This window comes from Cladophialophora bantiana (assembly GCF_000835475.1).
Source record: "Cladophialophora bantiana CBS 173.52 unplaced genomic scaffold supercont1.4, whole genome shotgun sequence".
NCBI classification, from domain to species: domain Eukaryota; kingdom Fungi; phylum Ascomycota; class Eurotiomycetes; order Chaetothyriales; family Herpotrichiellaceae; genus Cladophialophora; species Cladophialophora bantiana.
This window is the reverse complement of record NW_015971578.1, coordinates 317,867-337,082: the sequence shown is the minus strand read 5'-3', so window position 1 is coordinate 337,082 and position 19,216 is coordinate 317,867. Positions and strand designations below refer to the sequence as shown.

Sequence of the window (19,216 nt, the reverse complement as noted above, 5' to 3'; positions counted from 1 at the left end):
AACAACCCCTCCTGACGTAGGCTACTAGGCCGACCACAGCCGACGCTTCCCGGGCTGCCTACGCTGCTATCTCTGGGCGAGGACAACGCAGTCGTTCTATACTTAAGCCGTCGTTCGAACAGGAATAGGTGCATAGCGTCCTGTGTACGTTTCTCCTGGCTACTTAGGTGAATAGCAAGAGAGGTCCCCTTTCATCATGCCCGCGCCAGCCTCATCTCCCGCGTTACCTCGTCGACAATTTCCTGCGCCTCCCCAGCTGTCCGCGCCTCAAAATCGTATCGCTTCGATTCATTGATTCGCCGCACCACAATTCGAACAAGCTTGGGGTGCTTGGAGCTGACCTTGCACTTCAAGATATCGTTGAATGCAATCGAGCTGAATTTGGCGTGGGAACTGGTGTCGGCCGGCATGACATGAATGATGTCGCCATCAAACACAAGCACCCTCTGACTCCCTTGTGCAAAGCCACCCAGCTGTTTCCGCGTGACATAGTATTTCTTGAAGTTGCTGGCAGTTGACAACAGGTCCTGCTTCTGTGCCAGGGGATGGAGGGGCTGGCCTCTCTTGCCCTTCTTGGGGCCTTGGATATCCAACAAGAGGGGTGCGTTGGGCGACGAACTGCCTGGTGAGCCCGTCAAACTAACACCAGCTCCAAACCTCCGACGTACTAGATCTAGCTCGGATCGTGAGCCCAGGGCTTCTACGGTACGATCTAGTGGCGCCACAGTATTTGTACCGGCCACTTTTAGGACAAAGCCGGCTTTCTCCAGGTTCCATCTCTTGCAGACATGGTCCAGGATCTCCGCAATGTAGCCATCCGTCGAGATCTCCATGGTCATCGTCTGCGCAGTCATCTCGAGGTTCAAATACCGTATCCTGATGGTCTTCGTCGCCCCCATGCGTGGTGTGGCCTGCGGTGCCGCTGGCGCAGGGAGATCTGCGGGTGTCAAGGACGTGTTGCTTAGCGCCGAGGTGAATGGCTGTCCAGCCAGGAGTATGTTGGTTCGCGATGGTGGCGCTTTCGACACAGGAAGCGGTGGTGGTGGTTGAGATTGTGGTGTGGCTCCATCTAGCGTGATGACAGGACCAGCTTCCGCCGCAGCGTCTGGTATAAACTGAGGGGTTTCTTTCTTGTTCGCTTCATACTGTGCACGGGAAGCTTCCACAAGCGCAAAGTCATCGAATGGGCGATCTCTTGCACGACCTCTTCCGCCTCTGTTGTTGTTGTAGGTGAAGTCAGTCACAGGCCTCGTACGAACGAGCGGTGGGAAATCATCATCCACCTCTCCATCTTCCACCATTCGCAATGTCCATTTGTTGACATCAAGCTGTTCGGGTGTAAGAGCCGGCTCCCGCTTTTCCTCTCCGTATCTCCAAAGAGCGTGACCGATCGCTTCAGCGACAATGATCAGACTGCCGTCTTTAGACATCCGAGCCAGCGGCATCTCAAAAGGTTCATCGGTGTCATTGGCGAAAGGCGTGTATATCTTGATCCAGAGTGGATTTGGGGTACCTTTGCCGGAGAGACCAGCAAATGCCTGTATAGGGTTGCTTGGACCCTTTTTCTGGGCACCAAGGGCCTCAGTAAGTAAGCTCTTGGGCTGGATCATACTAATAGGTCGAGGAGGTGGTAGCTCATGCAAGATCGGCAACGTTCGCTGTCTTCTTGGCGATTCCGGTTGAGATGAACGAGGCCCCGAGCCGGTCAGACTGCCGAGCGTTGGTGGTGTAGATGTAAGATTCGTGTCTTCCATAGTATTGAGTAGGGATGCTGAGTCCATGGTGTCGCCCAGCTCTGATGACATTGCAGATCCAACAGATTCAGCATCAGAGTCCTCCTGCACATCTCCTAGTTGACCGTGCTCTGCTTCAATCCTTACTTGTCCACCATTGGGGATGGGCGCAGATTTGGACCTCTGGCCTGCATAGACTTGACGGCGCTGGAAGTAGGCGGGATCGACTTCGTTTTCAGAGGACATGTCGCTGCTCGTGGTGGTGTCGCGCCTAGCACGAGCTTTGACAGCCTCAACAGCACCGAGAGATCCAGTTCGGCGTCGGCTGTCGTTAGGAGCTTTCAACGGCGACGTCCTTCCCCCATCTACATCTGAACCCCGGATTGGAGAAGAGTCGGCTCGATGACGGGAGGGCATCTTTGCAAAGCGAATTTGCTGTGCGGCCCGTTGCCCACCGTCAACTTCCTCGTCTGACTCGTCGGTGAGATCACTACTATCGTCGTCCTCGACATGCTCCTTCTTTCTCCTCCGTCTGACGTTCAAGCCAGGACCAATGGTGTCGTTGCTGGTTCTGCCAGTGACGAGGCCACCCTCGTCCTCTTCATCAGCTTGAGAGTTTATTTGCTGGAGATCGGCGCCTTCCTTGAGATACTCGCTGTTGATGGACGTCGGAATGGGTGGAGAGTATGTCCGGTGAACAGGGTCCGCCGACCAGCCTGCCGCACGAAACCCAGGAGTGTTTAAGATTGATGAATTAACATTGATGAGTCGCTCTGCAGTGCCATCTTTGGCACTTGCTAGAAAGGATGTGCGCAGATACCAGATGGCAAAACTGGGGTTCTGGGTCAGCGAATCTCGGGTTCATGGGATCTGACCATGGATTTCGGATGGGTTAGGAAGATACAACTGGGTCAACTCACTCTTCATTCTGCAAAAGGGCCATGGCGCATGTCTTGAACAGCGTTGACAGAGCCCCAGTCCAGGATCGCGCGCCACCCAACTTAGTCCATCAGGAGATCAAATATTTGCTCGACGAAGCAAGTTTGGAATACCCTCGCAGCATATTCTCGAGAAGGCCACCGTGGATCGCATCACTCACCTTCTCAAGAAGCAATATGTGGGATATGAAACATTAAACCTGTGGTGTTTGGTAACGCGGACTGAAATCGAGGGGTGATGTCTGGGTTCAAACTAGGCTGGAGTTTACGGCAATAAGCAACTGCGGGCGCTGACCAATTAGTGCGATAGAGTACTACGTCAGCCTTGCGGCTAGGTAGACACAGCCTCGTCATTGTCACTTCAAATGCGGGCTGCTCTTGTGCCTTTTACCTTTCCACTTCATCGTCCTTTTCTTTTGTCAACCCTCGTATCCTGCTTTGCATACGCTCTTCTCTCCTCCACAGCCATAATGGAGTGTCCGCATGCTCATTTAGACACACTCCACCCCCCAAGACCCAACCAGAGTGTCTACCGCGAAGACTGCACCCAGTGTTTCGATTCCATAGACGATGAAGCTGGCCTCGACGTCTGCCTACATTGCTTCAATGGTGGTTGCGCTGGTGATCGCAATCACTCTCAGATGCACTACTTATCTACAGAACACCCACTGGTGCTAAATATCAAACGAGCCCGGAAACAGATCCAAAGAGACGAACCCCCTCCAAAGCTTACCAAACTCGCCATCGCCGCCGAGACAGAGGAGGACAAATATGATACCATCACAAGAGTCAAGTGCTATGCCTGCCAAATACAAGATGTGAATAAGAACTCGGGCAATCTTCCTTCAGTTGTGGACGGAGTCATGAAGGCCATGACCTTTGCGAAGTCGGAAGAAGTCAAGGCATGGGAGCAAGAGTTTACGCCATGTGAACATACACTCTGTCTACAGCAACAACCTAGCCGACAAATAGAATCACAAAACCTGGGCTCATGTTCTATGTGCGATTTGAAGGAGAACTTGTGGCTCTGCCTGGAATGTGGCAACCTGGGATGTGGTCGTGCACAGTTTGGCGGCATTGGTGGCAACTCCCACGGTCTGGGTCATGCAACGGAGACTGGTCATGCTGTAGCCGTCAAGCTCGGTTCCATCACCCCAGAAGGTAGTGCCGATGTCTATTGCTACCAGTGTAATGAGGAACGAGTCGACACTGAGCTCGCCAAACATCTTGCCCACTGGGGCATCAACATCGCTGAACGGGAAAAAACCGAAAAGAGTCTGATGGAGATGCAGGTCGAGCAGAATCTGAAATGGGACTTCTCCATGACAACGGAGGATGGTAAGGAGCTATCTCCACTCTTCGGACCGGGTTTTACAGGTCTGAAGAATATCGGCAACAGTTGCTACCTTGCAAGCACTGTCCAATGTCTGTTCGCATTACCAGATTTTCAACAGCGATATTACCACCCTGAAAAGCCACCCCCAGCCACTGAACTCCCTGCCGAAGACTTAGAGACGCAACTGCGGAAGCTCGCCGACGGTATACTTTCCGGCCGTTATTCGCGCCCCGAAAACAACGTTCATGCCGCTCCTGACAACCCAGAAGTGCCACATCAGAAGGGTCTCTCCCCTGCCATGTTCAAACATCTAATCGGACGAGGGCACGAGGAGTTCTCGACCATGAGACAACAAGACGCTTTTGAATTGCTGCTCCATCTCTTCAAGCTTATCAACATCTCCAACGGCTCTCGTCCTTCAGAAGACCCTGTTCAGTCATTTCGCTTCGCCCTAGAGCAACGCTTGCAGTGCCTGAACTGCAAGCGAGTGCGATATAGGACCGATGAGCAAGATAATATCTCCATTCCTGTGCCAGTCCGGAGGAAATCGGTGGTCAACGGTGACAGTGGAACAGCAGATACAGAAAAGGGTGCCGAATTCGAGCCTGTCTCACTCAAGGAATGCCTAAACATCTTCACGGCTTCCACTTCCGTGGAATTGACCTGTCCTGCTTGTGGCTCAAAGGATGGATTTTCGAAGTCATCCAAGTTCAAGACGTTCCCTCGCAATCTTGCAATTAATCCTCTTCGCTTCGAAATCATAAATTGGGTGCCTACCAAACTCGATATCCCTGTTCAGGTGCCAGATGAACCGTTCGACTTGAGTATGTACAAATCTGAGGGATTGCAACCCGGCGAAGAGGAATTGCCTGAAGATGCAAACGTGGGAGAGACTAAATCGTCTTTGGCCGCATTTGTCCCGAATGAGGCCGCCCTCGAGCAACTTGCGTCAATGGGCTTTCCTTTAGTACGATGCGAAAAAGCACTGCACGCTACAGGCAACGCAGACGCCGAGGCAGCCATGAACTGGCTGTTTTCGCATATGGATGACCCCGATATCGACGAACCTTTAAATCTTGGCGGCGGCGGTGGTGGTAGTCCAGGCGACGATGCTGACAAGATTGCTCAGCTTGGGGATATGGGGATTAGTGTGCCACAAGCGCGGAAAGCTTTACGAGAATGCAATGGCGATGTCAACCGAGCTCTAGACTGGGTTTTCAGCCACCCAGATGACCAAGGAGGTTTCAGTGAAGACGCGCCTGCCGCTCTCAGTCAACCAAAGGCGCTGCCCGGCAGTGATCAGCTACCCGCCAAGTTTGAACTCCAGAGTATTGTCTGCCATAAAGGTGCCAGCATTCACGCCGGTCATTATGTGGCATTCATTCGGAAGGTGATCCCAGGAGAAGGCAAGGAAAAGCAGTGGGTCCTTTTCAATGACGAGAAGGTTGTCAAGGCGGTGGACGTGGATGAAATGAAGAAATTCGCATACATCTACTTTTTCCGCATGACATGATGATGCCGGCACCACGAAGCAAGCCAAAAAAGGGTCCAGGACAGGACGATGACACACACGGAAACCCATGCATTAGGACCGTATGAAAATCAGAGCGGCGGGAAATCTGTGTCCGAAGCAAAAAGAAATAGCCATGATGAGAAATCATAGAATAGACCGGCAACAACTTGTCAATGGAATCAAGATCCATCAGCTACGAGACACTGGTATGATTTAAACGTAGAGACTGTAGCCGTTGAGTTTCACTCTGAGCTGGTCCGCTGGACTCTCTAAGTTGCATACCTCTGCCTGAAAACCACCCCAGCTGGTGCCGGCACCTAATGAGAGGCCAACTTATAACTCGACCCTCGCTTGAGTCTTGCGAGGTTAGTACTGGACGTACGGAGTGAGACGTCCGAGTGTATCGCCGACATAGTGAACCTTCTAAAAGAAGGTACCTAAAATAAGAGCTGGGAAACGGTATGTACGTATGTTCATATGTAGAAGAACCCTGGCATGGGATAGGATAGGATCGGATAGGGTAAGAGGATTTCGTCTCCTTGAAAAGGTGCCATACGACCAAAAAGAAGAGAGAGAAGACAGGTCGTAGCCCTTCCCAAGGGAGTATAGTAATGCTACGGCACATCCCTTGTTAGAGGAATAGCGGAGTGTAAAGATAGCAGTTTGAGTTTTTATTTCCCTTGGTTCGCGAGGAGTCTACATAGACATCTGGTGAAGTGCCTGGATAGATACAGTACATGCGCCCCTCGACAGAATAAAGATGGTTTGTTTCAGGAAACCCACAGCCGACAAGTCCCGTCGCCGCCAGCACTCACGAGCCACGGATGCTGCGGGTGCCAGTCCAGGTCCAGAACACCGAGGCCAGCCGTGATCTTGTGTCCGCGCAGGACTTTCAGGGGCACAATCTGCGCGTGGCTCATCATGTCGCTGGTGACCGTGCCGTGGAAGACCTGGATGGTGCCGTCGTCGCTGGCGTCCGCGAAGAGCGGGTACCGGGTTGTCAATGGGTGGAAGCGCACGGTCCGGATGGCCTTCTCGTGGAACCGCAGCGTCTTGTGCGGCCGCAGCGAAAGGTCCAGGTCCATCCACAGTAGGCGCCGGTCGTAGGAGCCGACGATTAGATTGTCAGAGCCCGTTGTTGACGAGCTTGTTGGGTGGATGTCGAAGCTTGAGATCCAGCGGGCGCCGGGCTGGATGATTTTGAGGAGTGACTGCTTGGACAGGTCGTAGGCTCGGATCACGCGCTGGTTCGCAACGAAGAGGACTGGCTTGTTTGGGTGGAAGTGCGCCGCTTGTGGAGTGCCGCCACCCTTGAGTCGTTTTCCAAAGGGTAGTTGTGTGTGGTGTTTAGAGATTGTGTGGATGGCGATGGCCTGGGATGCTGGAACACTGGTGGCGGGACAGACCGTAACAAAGTGGTTGCCGCCGGAATGGAAGGACAAGGTCTTTGCGGTATGTCCAAGATGGATAACTAGAGCAACACCATCGTCCCGTCGAGAAGAGGGCGGTCGGCTCCATTTGACACCTATGGACTTCGATGTGCTCCCCTCCGATGCCGCGTATCCCCATCCTGCGTCCAGGATTGCTTGAGCAGCATCGGCTTCCGCGCTGAAGTTTGTGCCGAGACGCGGGATGCAGAGATAAATATCATCTCCGGCACAGGCAGCTATTATAGGCGCGTCTTTTCCAGGTCGCCACCGAACGACATTGACTCCGGCCTCCGAAGTCAATTGTGCAGACCAGATCTCGCGCGGAGGAAATAGGGTCCAGACTCTCGCGGTACCATCATCACCCCCAGTGGCGAGATATTGTCCAGATGGATCAATCGCCAGAGATCGTACACGACCTTTGTGGCCATGAAACCGGCCAGCCTCATGCGTAGGGAATGGTCTAAGTTCATCTGGACTCGGTAGTTTGGGCAAGAGTGAATCGGGGTCAATGTTGAGCTTCGTCCGGCGTACTCGCGGTGCAAGATACAGATCCAGACACCGCTCGAACTTTTCCTTGACGAATCGTTCATAGCCTGGTACTTTCCGCAGCGACGCATGATCCGTTGGCAGGTAATCTTTCTCTCGATCTTCTTCATCAGCCTTTTCCCAAGCCTCTCTCTCGGTTTTGTCTGGAAGGTATTCCGGCGGTGGATGGTAGCTTTCATCAAATCCAGGAGGTGGAAGTTTCGGGGCAGGCATGTGCATTGCATGGTCCGGCCTGGGTTGTTCATCGGCCCAAATATCATAGTTTTGTATTCCCTCGTCCTCCTCTTCCTCTTGTGGCGGTTTATAAGGCAAAATGCGACCTTCTCGAATTGCACGAACAAGTTTCATCACTCGCTTTGCCTCGTGCTTGGACGGCACAAACCGTCTCTTGGGTTCTGGAGCAGAGCTCAGCGGCATTACTTCAGTTTTGCTGCTGAACCATTCGACCATAGGTTCGTATGGGTCATATCCGTCTGCGGCGACCTCGTTCATCTGTATCTTCTTGAGCAGCTGTAGTTCTTCTTGAGTGAGTTCTAAGGGCTTCCCAGTGGCGGGGTCTGTGAGACCAGTCCATCCTTTGGGAACCTCGATGCTATCAAGGAGTGCATCGAGGGCTTCTCCTCTAGCTGGCCTCATGATCTTCTTCCCGTTGATGTTGTAGCCGATGTGAGGGTAAGAATCATAGAAGGACAGTGGAATATTGCCAATTGTGTTGGCTTCATTGTCTGGGACCGAATAATCCGAGTCATCACCAGGGTCTATCTCGGGATAGATATACCTGACGTTCCCGTTCGCATCTTTGACGATCTCGTAGTTGGGTTCTTCATTGGGCGCATCGTGTTCCTTCTCTTCCTTGGGTGTAGAGGCCACATTCTGGACGCCGATGTCCCCCTTTTTGGTATCTTCTGCCTGTCCTTTCTTCTTTGGTTTCAACAGCTCTTCATCACCTTCCGACGGCAGCTCTTCGGTTCCTACGGACACTGCATCGCTCTGATCTTCGGCGCCGCTGGTCAGGTCGTCTTCGTCACTGCCACTGACAGATTCGTCGTCTGCAAGGGTCCCATCTAGATGTGCAAAGTCGAATTCGTCCCCAGACACCACAGCGGCATCTTCATCGACGTCTCTGGTCACGGCTTTTCGCTTCTTGGACTCGGCCATGGTGCTGCGTAGGGGATTGAATGCGTAGGTACCAGGTGGAGAGGCCCAAAAATTTCTTGAACTTGCAAGTTTCAATTTGTGGAGACGCAGCAAGGAACTTTTTCTGCCGCTCTGGAGCAAAAGGCGGTGTGCGGCGAAATCCCTTTTACCTGCGATCGGAGTTTCAACTCGAATCTCTTGTTGACTACCCTCTCCATTCCTTTTCCTGTCGCTCTCTTTCTTTTGTTTTTCCTATCAAGCTGCAAAACTTACAGAAACGACGATCGAAGTGCACTTTCTCTCGTTATCAAAATGGGTTCTATCAAAACACCTTTCGAGAGCGTCCAAGCATGCTGGGCACGAGTCTCTCAAAATTCACCCGTCTACAAATTCTTCCTCTCGGACATCGAACTCGTCAGTGCTACAGATGGCTCCATGGTCGCTCGACTCCCTGTCTCCGCAAACCTTCTCAATTCCAAAGGTGGATTGCATGGCTCAGTATCCGCTACCATCGTTGACTGGGCAGGCGGAATGGCCATTGCCAGCACCGGCCTCGAAAAGACTGGATTGAGTACTGATATCCATGTTTCCTACGTCTCGACGGCAAAGTTGGGCGACGTTTTGACCATCGAGGGAAATGTCAGCAAGGTGGGAAGAAATCTGGGCTTCACCACAGTCGTCATATACAAAGGCGAAGGGATAGACAAGACTGTGGTGGCTCATGGCACTCATACCAAATACGTTCTTCGAGACCGGGAGCAGGACAAGAGCTCGTGAGTCGACAAGACACCTCATCAACCCGGCGTCTTCTTTGCATCATGCAGTTACACTCCTCCATTCTGCTATGATTCACTCGGATGTCGCAGAACAAACACATCACGCCTATTGCTTTAGATCTCTCGCGACCGATGACATAGGCAGGTCCGTATGAGAATTATGGCGTGCGACAGACCAAGTCAACTCGGAATCAAGTCAGGGAATCAGTCGGCCTTCATTAAGCCATTCTGTCCACAAGCCTCCGATCTCTTGTGCCAATGCAGCGGGTGTTCGCCCATCACTGTCAACCAGAGTTCTGATATCTGGCTCACCGTTCCTGTCCTCTTTGCGCAATCCAAAACCTTGCATAGCTTGAAGAACCAGTGATGGAAACTTGGCCCAGTCGAGTTGAGATCCGAGAGCCAACAATAACCAAGCCACTTCTTGCTGGTTATACCGAATAGCGACGTGTAACCCCGAGCCTTCAATTCCCTCGAATGTGCCATGGTATCGCAGTATATCAGCAGCCTCCCCGTCGTCTTCGTCTTCGTCCTCGTCTTCGTCCTTGATCATGTGAATGATGGCATCGATGTCGCCCTCGCGGCAGAATTCCAGGTAGGCATGGCCTTTCCGCTCTTCGGGATATGCGCGCAGATATGCTTCTTCCGTGGCTGCGGGGAGGATGTCGTAACGCCCTTGAACACCACCTTCATTCCGCAGAGTGACCAATACCTGTTGCGATCCACTAGGAGAAAGAGAGGAGACGTCTTTGGCGCAGTTCGGGCATTGTGTGATGGTGTAGGATTCTAGAAAACATTCCCTGGAATTGCGAATGAGATATTGTAATATTAAGGCTCTGAGACAGACATACCAATGATAATGGCATCCACAGGACAGTTCCACGTCGTCAGGGACGCTCTGTATTTGGGCAGCCTCTTTGCTGTCCTCAACATCGCTGTCGGGCTCGACTTCGATGAGTAGAGGCTCATGGCAGCTAGAGCAAAGTTTGGCGGACATGGTACAGGCACTGCTTCTAAGTACTTATACGTTGGATACCGCTACTTCGGGGAAGAGAACAGGGACCAAAAAAACTATGAACCTTCAACCCTCGAATCAAAAATTCTTTGTATGCTGCGGAGACTTTTTGACATTTTGGATGGGCGACAGGGATCAGAAGGATTTGCAGGGATTTGACCTCCGCAGTCCGCCAGCCGCATGCTACAAACGCGCCTCACATGTAGAGAGGCTTGAACCGGTAGGCCACTCTCGCCCCCTTCATTTCACCCACACCCACCTGCAGGTCCTCAACACGCGCCCCGAAGGGCCGTGCTTATGCGGGTTCAAAGTGTCCTCTGCACAACCACAAGTTCCTGTTGCCCACACTGGTGTACTCAGAAGCGACAACTATGAGAGATTGCTGCGCCCATGGAAGAAACATCTCACCCTGCCGAAGCGCCTCAGGGCGACGGTGTCCAAGTCGAGCAGCCCATGGCCTCCGAACAAGATCCAGCATGGAATCTTGCGCCCGCGCCGCAACCATTACGCCCGAAAGTGCTGACAACGTCGACCGTGATCGATGCCACGCTGAAATTCTTTGCAAGTGCCAGCAATGAGACCCTCGGAGCCTGTGCTATCGGCCTATGTGCCTCTACCTATCTAGTCCTAGGGAGAGTTGGGTTTGTTCTCATCGGCGCCGTTGGCGGCATCGTTCTTCATGCCACTTGGGAGAATCAGAATGGTGGAAGGTCGGATGACGAGAACAAAGAGATCAACCGGAGAAGGAAAGAGCTGGGCATCGAAGTCGCACAGAGAGTGCTGGACTGGCGGGAAAGGAGACAGAAGCCCAAGGACGAGGAGGACGACAATCTTACTGACTCCAAGGTTGAACTGAAGACGCTGGACTACTCCGACTTCGAACCTGAAACCAGAGCTGCCCTCGCCAGCCTGACCGATGCTGTCATGCGAGACTATGTCAAATGGTGGTACAGTCCTCTGCTTCCCAAAGACCAGTCCTTCCCAACCATGTGCAGGCAGACATTTACCAGCTTCGTTCTCTCCTTCTCTAACCATCTCTCCCGCAAACGAACTGCCGATCCCGTTCTAGACTTCTTCGCCAACTCGACTTCCATTATTATTGTCTTCTTGAATGAACTCTCTACTGCTCTCAAGGCATCGGCTAATCAGGACGCGGAGACCGCCGTCAGGACATATCTTAAATTTCGGCCAGAAAGCAACTTAGCCAATGTGCTGAATAGGGAACAGCAAGAGCGAAAGCTCAACCTCGTGGCGGATGATGTCTTACAGAACTTCCTTGAGCCAAAGTCCTACAACTGTCCTCCGGTGAAAACATTCCTTCGAGAGGTTTTGGCCGGGCTCGTTCTAGAAACCACCGTTGACATGTGCTCGAAACCCGAGTTTATCAACGGCTGGATTGTTTACCTGCTGCAGGATGGCGAGCCCGAACTTATGAACGTTATCGATGCTGGGGTAGAAGATATGAATGAGGCCGTGTCGCACGCCAAGGAGAACCCCGATCTCGGCCAAAATCACAACCGGCGTATGAGCAGGGCTGAAGAAGCCATGGAAGAGGCTATGCGAGAAGCTCAAAGACTAAACGAGATGATTGCGGAGGATGAAGCCAGGCGAAAACGCGGAGTGGCCCCCAGCGAGCCAGAAGAAACCAGTTCAGTCGCAACCAATGATGTCGGAATGGTTACACCGACCTCTTCGGACAGTGATCGGAATCGGCAGGGAGAACAGTCCTTGGACACATCCTTGGTGTTCGACAATGACGGCAATGCTTATCATTCGTCAACCCCAAGCCCGAGCAAAGAGCAGGAGTCCTTCACCAATTTTGATCAGTTGGTGGAGACCGTGCCGAACGTGCTACCACCTGTATCGACAGCTCCAGCCCCCGTCGAGACCATGTTGGCGATTCCACTGACATTACACAACGCCTCAATCACCATTCTTGACCTTGGCGACCTTAACGAACGAACTGCGTTCCGACAGAAACCGAACAATGAATATTTGCTGCAAATAGAACCGGCATCACATCGCTATCCTGGCTGGATGGTCTCCCGCAAGTACACAGAATTCGAGCCTCTTCATCAGACTTTAACCACGATAGCCCGCATCACAGGCGTACCAGAATTCGGGCAAAAGTATCCGAACCTGCCGACTTGGAGAGGCCAGACAAGCTCGACACTGTCCCAAAGCTTGGAGGCCTTCCTGAGATTTGTTGTCAAATATGAACCATTGGCCGAGACAGAAGCTATGAAGAAATTTCTTGACAAGGAAACTGGCCTTCAAAAGGCGCCCTCCCAAAGCAAGAATGTTCTGGTCCAAGGGGGTGCCGCCCTGGAAAACGTTGGCAAGAATTTCATCAATGTTTTGGGACAAGGTGGAAAAAACATTGCCGGTGGGGGCAAGGCGGTCTTGGGGGGCGTGCAGGGTGTCTTTGGCGCCGTGGCAACGGGCGTTGGGGGAGCGCCAAAAAGGTTCATTTCAACAAGACCTACGCCGTCAAGAAACCATACGGGACAATCGTCCATTTCGGTTTCGCGATTGAGTCAGGAACTGCCCCGACAGAGCACCGACGGTGCCGATCCCAAGCCACCACCATTGCCCGCAAGACCCGGTGTGGCGGTCGCACATCAAGAGGAAAATCCTCAATCACCAATCAGCCTGAATGAATCGGATCGTCAATCAGAAGAGATCATATCGATGCCGCCGCCACCAAGTGTCATCTCAGACGACTACCAACCTATAACCCTTCCCAAGCCGGAGACGCCGCCACGATCCCGACAAGATACAATCACGGCCAATCCATCAACGCCTGCTCCATCATTAAAACGGGAAGAGTCAGGCTCTCTACCCTCCGCGACTAATGCCTCAGCCAAGACTGCCTCGAAACGAACAAAGAAGGATATGCCCGTGTCGGAAGAAGAGACGCGCATCCTGATTGAACTTATCTTCGCCATTCTTACTGAGCTTTACTCCCTCTCGGGTGCGTGGTCAATCCGCCTGTCACTGCTAGGGGCAGCCAAGACGTTCCTCCTCCGTCCAAACAATCCACAACTCGATTCGATTCGCGTTCTACTGCAGGAAAGCGTTCTCGAGACAAATTTCTCGGACAAAGGAATAGCCACCCACATCAACACTCTGCGGTATAACACTCTACCAACTGCAGAAGAGAGGGCGACTTGGCCTAAAGAGTTGACAGCCGAGGAGAAGGAGCAGCTGCGTCTAAAAGCGAGGAAGTTGCTTATTGAGAGAGGTATGCCACAAGCCTTGACGAGCGTGATGGGCACTGCCGCCAGTGGAGAAGCACTGGGAAAGGTGTTCGACTGTTTGCAGATGGAAAATGTAGCTAGGGGTTTGATCTTTGCGCTCTTGTTGCAGGCTATCAGGGCTACAACGCAATAGATGAAGGTCTATGGCAAAGCAGAAGCCCAGCCGGAATGCGAGAAACGACGAGAAATGCGATACCAACATGTACAATATGGGATTGGATGGGCATGACGGCGTATTTTTCACGGCTCTTGGTGTCTGGCAAGTCGGCCATTGTGATATAGCGCTGGAGGAACGGTGAATGTGACTATTGAATCATGGATCTGGCTTCCCAGCGGCCAGTCGCCAGTTTCATGCTGCTGACCACAGCCTTATATCTTGTAAAGTTGGTCAGTTTCGACGTATCATTCTTGTTGTCTTCAGCCAATTGAATTCCATGACTCACTTCCGCATTCGGCCCGCAAAGTTCTCTCCCAGTTTTTCATTTCCATCTCAACAAGAACTTCACACCCACCCCTTGGATCCGACTCCTAGTCGACGGCAATTCCCCCAAAGTTGACGAGCAGGTGCTTGAGCAGAAACTGGAGACGACATGGATCTGCCCTGACCTACGCGCGCAGCATCACAAATTGCGCTCTATCAATTCCGCTTCAAGGCCATAACGTCCATCATCCACCACCACCACCCACCGCCCCTTCAATAATTCCTTTTCATTGTCCATTCCAATCTCAAACTACTATCTCCCCGCGGTTTGGAAAGAATGCCGAAAGTCCACCTGCTCGACTATGTTGCGGGCAATATCCGCTCACTGGTAAATGCCATCGAAAAGTGTGGATGGGAGGTCGAATGGATACGGAGTCCCCAGGATGTCCAGAAGGCAGATGTAAGTCTCGCGATTCTGTGTCGCTACACGATCATTTTGTTTTGCTATGCTAGGTCTTGTCCTGGCACTGTCGAATTTGTGAAGTGTTGAAAATGTTCTCGACCTTCTTCTTCATACAACCTCGTGTCTCTCTGGACAAGCTGGCTCTCCTTCCATATGAGGGGTTTGAAGCCGGCCCAGGCTGAAGGCGAGAGATACAACGGGTCCCTATTACAGAACGTGGGTCGGACTCAGGCTTCCCCGTTCTTATCCTTCACGGAGCCTTTTTCTGATCATGGCTGATTTCGGACTGCCGCCCAATTCAGTCCATCTGCCTTTCACGTCCCTTTTGCTTCTCAGCTTTACAATTATGCCGCATATATCGGCCGATTCTGACAATTTCCCCACTTCTCTTACACAGAAAATTATCCTCCCAGGCGTTGGCCACTTCGGTCACTGCCTAACTTCCCTTTCAACAGCAGGCTACCTCCCGGCTATCCAATCCCACATATCGAGCGGGAAACCTTTCTTCGGCATCTGTGTAGGTCTTCAAGCACTTTTCACCGGTTCAGAAGAGGCACCCAGTGTCACTGGTTTGAACATCATTCCTACATCACTCAAGCGCTTCTCAGCCGAGAATGCGGACGCGTCGAAGAAGTCTGTGCCGTGTATAGGTTGGAACGACGCTTCTACGCTTCATCACGATTCAGACCAAAGCCACGCCTCCGCTCTAGAGGAAGGAAAGAGTTTTTACGGCCTCAATCAAGGAAGTAAGTATTACTACGTGCATAGCTACTTTGCCCCGTATGTTCACGGCGAGCTGGAGGCCGAAGGATGGGTTGTCGCCACCGCAACCTACGGTGACGAAACGTACGTGGGAGCAATTGGGAAGGGCAACGTGTTTGCGACGCAATTCCACCCTGAGAAATCCGGTGCGGCTGGGCTCAGGGTCATCAAGGCGTTCCTCGAAGGCACAATCTGGTCGGATCCGGTGTTTCCATCCGTCCCTGGAACTAGCTCAACAACAGCCAACGGATTCTTCTCATCCTTGGCAGGGAGGACGGCAGATGGAGGAACAAACGGTCTGACCAGGCGCATAATCGCCTGCCTGGACGTCCGCACCAACGATCAAGGTGACCTCGTCGTGACAAAGGGTGACCAGTACGACGTGCGCGAGAAGTCATCTCTCACTTCAGCCACGGGGCCGGGACAAGTCCGCAACCTAGGCAAGCCGGTCGACATGGCCCGTCGCTACTACGAGCAAGGAGCCGATGAAATCACGTTTCTCAACATCACGAGTTTTCGCGACTGCCCCATCACAGATATTCCCATGCTGGAAATCCTGCGGCGGACAAGCGAGACGGTGTTTGTGCCCCTGACGATAGGGGGTGGTATTCGCGACATGACCGATCCCGTTACGGGCAAGAACGTGTCGGCGCTCGACGTTGCGAAACTGTACTTTGCGTCTGGCGCCGACAAAGTGTCTATCGGATCCGACGCCGTCCTTGCCGCAGAAGAATACCATTCCTCCGGCGGCAACCTCTCGGGGACGACTTCGATTGAGACCATCTCAGCAGCATACGGCGCTCAAGCCGTCGTGGTGAGCGTCGACCCGAAACGCATCTACGTCTCCTCTCCCTCCGATACAGCCCACCATACGATCCGGACTGCGTTCCCTGATCCCCAGGGGAGAGAATACGTCTGGTATGCGTGCACGATCAAGGGCGGTCGCGAGACGCGAGACTTAGACGTCGTCCAGCTCTGTACTGCGGTGCAGGCCCTCGGGGCCGGCGAGATCCTGCTTAATGCCATCGACCGCGATGGCAGCAACAGGGGCTACGACCTGGAGCTGATCAACATGGTCAAGGCCGCGGTGGGCGTGCCGGTGATTGCGTCCTCGGGTGCTGGCGTGCCGGGCCATTTCGAGGAAGTGTTTAGGAGGACCGGGGTTGATGCGGCTCTCGGAGCTGGCATGGTGAGTTTCTCGGGCCCTCCCTTACCTTCCTTGCCTCCCTTTGCCTTTTCATTGTCTCTGCCTCGGACCCACCCGTTGTGGTCTGCTCGGACTGGGATATCGTGCTAACTTCGGCCCCGCCCCTTTTTGGGGGTGGTGTGGTGGCATCTTCCAGTTCCATCGAGGCGAATACACCGTCGCACAGGTCAAGGAACATCTCGGCCAGGCTGGCCTGTTGGTCCGGCCGTTTGAGGAGTTTTGACAAACCCCTTTCATTCCTTTCCACCCGCGTTGAGACAGTGAAAGGATCAACGGGTCCCGACGGAGGGAAAATTCCCAATCTCTCCCATCTGATCCGTCCTGACTTCCCTCTGTACCCTGCGCTTAGCTGATGGGATTGGGTCTCATTTGAAGGGGGGGGGGGGAGAGAAGCGTATCCGTGTATTCGAGGGTAATGGGATCACGAAAGGACTGCTGACTGAAGAGATGGAGGGAGAGATGGATAGATAGATAGATAGATAGAGAATATGAAGGAGAAGGAGGAAAAGAAGGGGTTGTTGTATACCTCATACCTCCGAATCTCGATACTGCCCAGAGAAACATGCCCTCGGTATAGGTCGCTAAGCTAGCATACATCTCCTTCTGTAGAACAGCCCACAACTTCAATGCTTGTCCGTCTCTGACGTATCCCATATGGCCCAATCACCCAACCAATGTCACCACCCAACTTCCATTTCAGGGGCAGATCCTGGGTCGAGAACGCAACCCCCATTGGCCCCAGGCTCGCGTCGAGATTTCCCTGTGAAGGCGATAGATGTTCGTAGATAAGAGCCGACCCATTGCATTGCTGACGGCGAGTGTACGCGGTATAGAAACACGGATGGAAGCGCGACGGGGGTAAAGAAGAGGGTGTCTATTGCAGAGGCAAAAGTGATAAGTCTATGAACCGCCTTGCCGTCTCGTGCTACGCCATGCTATGCTTTGCAATTCGATCCACTGCCGAATCTCTACCCGGACGGGACGAGACGGTACGTGGGCTATCAATCGTGGTGCTCGTTCCAGTCGGAGACTCCCGTTCAGACATGTCATCGTCGTGTCTGCTTAAAGACCAATATTGGGTATCACATTTGCCGGCTGTCTTTTGATTCGTGTTTCTCGCGTCTTCGTGTCTTCGTGATTTTCAACCCTCCCATCTTCCTCCTAACTGTGTGGAATCTTCTCGATATTGGAGCAGCAATCATCCCAACAGATGAATTTTTGGATCCACCCATGTGTAACCGTTGTTTCGTGTCATAAGTCATTTCCACATTATCCTGCAATCCGTGAACGGGGCATTCCTTCAAGCCCGCGTCGAGTGAGTAGCACAGTGCGTGCTGCGTCCTGTTCGTTGCCATGTTGTGACAGTGGAGTCCAGGTCCGGTGAAAGCCTCTCATGCAGAGATATTCCACAAAAGGAGGAAATTCTAAGGCATGGGATAAAGCAGCTCGTTCCGCAGCACTAGTAAGGTACGAGGTCCTCCGTATTGGTTCTCTCTTCGAGCAGAGGTGAACTGGATCTGGCCTCTCAAAGACGTCTCCACCCTTCTAGTACGGTCTGGTATTGACCTCTACAGACTCGACCTTCACAATAACGTAGGTCGAGCCTTCATGCCTCAGCTTCAGGAATCCTTTTTGTTGTGTAGGGACTGTGATTCCGGATCGTTACCCATAGCCGTGATGACCCTGAGCATCTTTTCGCGAGCGTCTTGTGTTAGTTTGTCAACGTCCGCTGCAGTGAGGCATTTCGTCGGAATGGGATCGAGAACTGCGCCATGCATTAGTCCGAGAGTGCCTTTCATACTCAAATTTCATCCAGACGTCCACCTACCTTTGACTCTGATTGTGCCGGCAGTAAACCTCTTAGCCTTGAGGTTCAACACACTGCTATAGTTCTCTGCCACAACCGGTACAATAGGTACACCGCTCTGCACAGCCAGGTGGAACGCACCCTTTTTGAAAGGCAGCAGCATTGGTTCGGCCGAATAACTTCTTGTCCCCTCGGGAAAGATGACAACGCTCTGTCTCTTCTCTCGCATGGTCTCAGCCGCTCCCTCAAATGCTTTCAAGGCTGCATTTCTGTCCACTCGGTCAATGAAAACGGTGCCAGAGAGGGTCATGAACCAGCCCAAGAACGGAATGCTGCGGAGTTGTTTCTTTGCTGTGACGGAGCAGTATTTCGGCCATATCCAGCCCAGCAACAGTACGTCTAGCTCTGTTTGATGGTTGACGATGAAGACGGCTGGGCGGGTACCGTTCAGGATCTCGTAGCCGTTGTCCAAGACGTCGAATTTCACGCCCACAGTGTAGATACAGAGATTCTTGAATGCCTTGGCTGTCGTCCATTGTGCGTATGCAAAGTGTAATCCCAGGACTCGGAGGATGGCAGAGGATATTGTGCCATAAGCCGCGCAGGCTATGAGGCTAATGTAGGCGGCCATAGTGCGGGCAACGAAGCCCAGAATCTTGGGAGGCTTCGGTAGATAGGCATAAAGAGCGAAGCAGGAGAGCATGGTGCCGAAGTAGAAGCCTAAGAAATAGAGAAGGTAGCGCAGGAGAAAGAACATGTTGGTGGAGGATAGGTAGCGATCGGGCGACCCGGCGAGGAAGCAGATCTAGCTATGGATATGGAAAACAAAGCGCAATCACGGCTGCGGCGCCAACTAGGGTAATGATAAAATG

The 19,216-nt window shown here is 52.7% G+C and overlaps 8 protein-coding genes across 8 annotated transcripts; 4 read left to right on the top strand and 4 right to left on the bottom strand.

The window, feature by feature from the left end:
* Positions 1 to 194: 194 nt before the first annotated feature.
* On the bottom strand, positions 195 to 2,676 carry Z519_02921 (uncharacterized protein; the record flags this gene model as incomplete). Its single annotated transcript, XM_016760676.1, has 2 exons — positions 195 to 2,565; positions 2,654 to 2,676. 2 exons carry the CDS (start codon positions 2,674 to 2,676, stop codon positions 195 to 197), a joined length of 2,394 nt encoding a protein of 797 aa, XP_016622526.1.
* A 465-nt stretch (positions 2,677 to 3,141) lies between these two features.
* Z519_02920 (uncharacterized protein) lies at positions 3,142 to 5,520 on the top strand (the record flags this gene model as incomplete). Its single annotated transcript, XM_016760675.1, has 1 exon — positions 3,142 to 5,520. One exon carries the CDS (start codon positions 3,142 to 3,144, stop codon positions 5,518 to 5,520), a length of 2,379 nt encoding a protein of 792 aa, XP_016622525.1.
* A 770-nt stretch (positions 5,521 to 6,290) lies between these two features.
* Positions 6,291 to 8,654, bottom strand: Z519_02919 (uncharacterized protein; the record flags this gene model as incomplete). Its single annotated transcript, XM_016760674.1, has 1 exon — positions 6,291 to 8,654. The coding sequence occupies one exon, from the start codon at positions 8,652 to 8,654 to the stop codon at positions 6,291 to 6,293; it is 2,364 nt and encodes a 787-aa protein (XP_016622524.1).
* Positions 8,655 to 8,945: 291 nt separating this feature from the next.
* On the top strand, positions 8,946 to 9,410 carry Z519_02918 (uncharacterized protein; the record flags this gene model as incomplete). The annotated part of the gene is made up of 1 exon (XM_016760673.1): positions 8,946 to 9,410. The coding sequence occupies one exon, from the start codon at positions 8,946 to 8,948 to the stop codon at positions 9,408 to 9,410; it is 465 nt and encodes a 154-aa protein (XP_016622523.1).
* Positions 9,411 to 9,605: 195 nt separating this feature from the next.
* Positions 9,606 to 10,406, bottom strand: Z519_02917 (uncharacterized protein; the record flags this gene model as incomplete). Its single annotated transcript, XM_016760672.1, has 2 exons — positions 9,606 to 10,209; positions 10,261 to 10,406. 2 exons carry the CDS (start codon positions 10,404 to 10,406, stop codon positions 9,606 to 9,608), a joined length of 750 nt encoding a protein of 249 aa, XP_016622522.1.
* A 408-nt stretch (positions 10,407 to 10,814) lies between these two features.
* Positions 10,815 to 13,817, top strand: Z519_02916 (uncharacterized protein; the record flags this gene model as incomplete). Its single annotated transcript, XM_016760671.1, has 1 exon — positions 10,815 to 13,817. The coding sequence occupies one exon, from the start codon at positions 10,815 to 10,817 to the stop codon at positions 13,815 to 13,817; it is 3,003 nt and encodes a 1,000-aa protein (XP_016622521.1).
* A 1,022-nt stretch (positions 13,818 to 14,839) lies between these two features.
* Z519_02915 (imidazoleglycerol phosphate synthase, cyclase subunit) lies at positions 14,840 to 16,760 on the top strand (the record flags this gene model as incomplete). Its single annotated transcript, XM_016760670.1, has 2 exons — positions 14,840 to 16,519; positions 16,704 to 16,760. 2 exons carry the CDS (start codon positions 14,840 to 14,842, stop codon positions 16,758 to 16,760), a joined length of 1,737 nt encoding a protein of 578 aa, XP_016622520.1.
* A 1,396-nt stretch (positions 16,761 to 18,156) lies between these two features.
* Z519_02914 (uncharacterized protein) lies at positions 18,157 to 19,101 on the bottom strand (the record flags this gene model as incomplete). Its single annotated transcript, XM_016760669.1, has 2 exons — positions 18,157 to 18,302; positions 18,366 to 19,101. The coding sequence occupies 2 exons, from the start codon at positions 19,099 to 19,101 to the stop codon at positions 18,157 to 18,159; spliced, it is 882 nt and encodes a 293-aa protein (XP_016622519.1).
* Between the last annotated feature and the right edge of the window lie 115 nt (positions 19,102 to 19,216).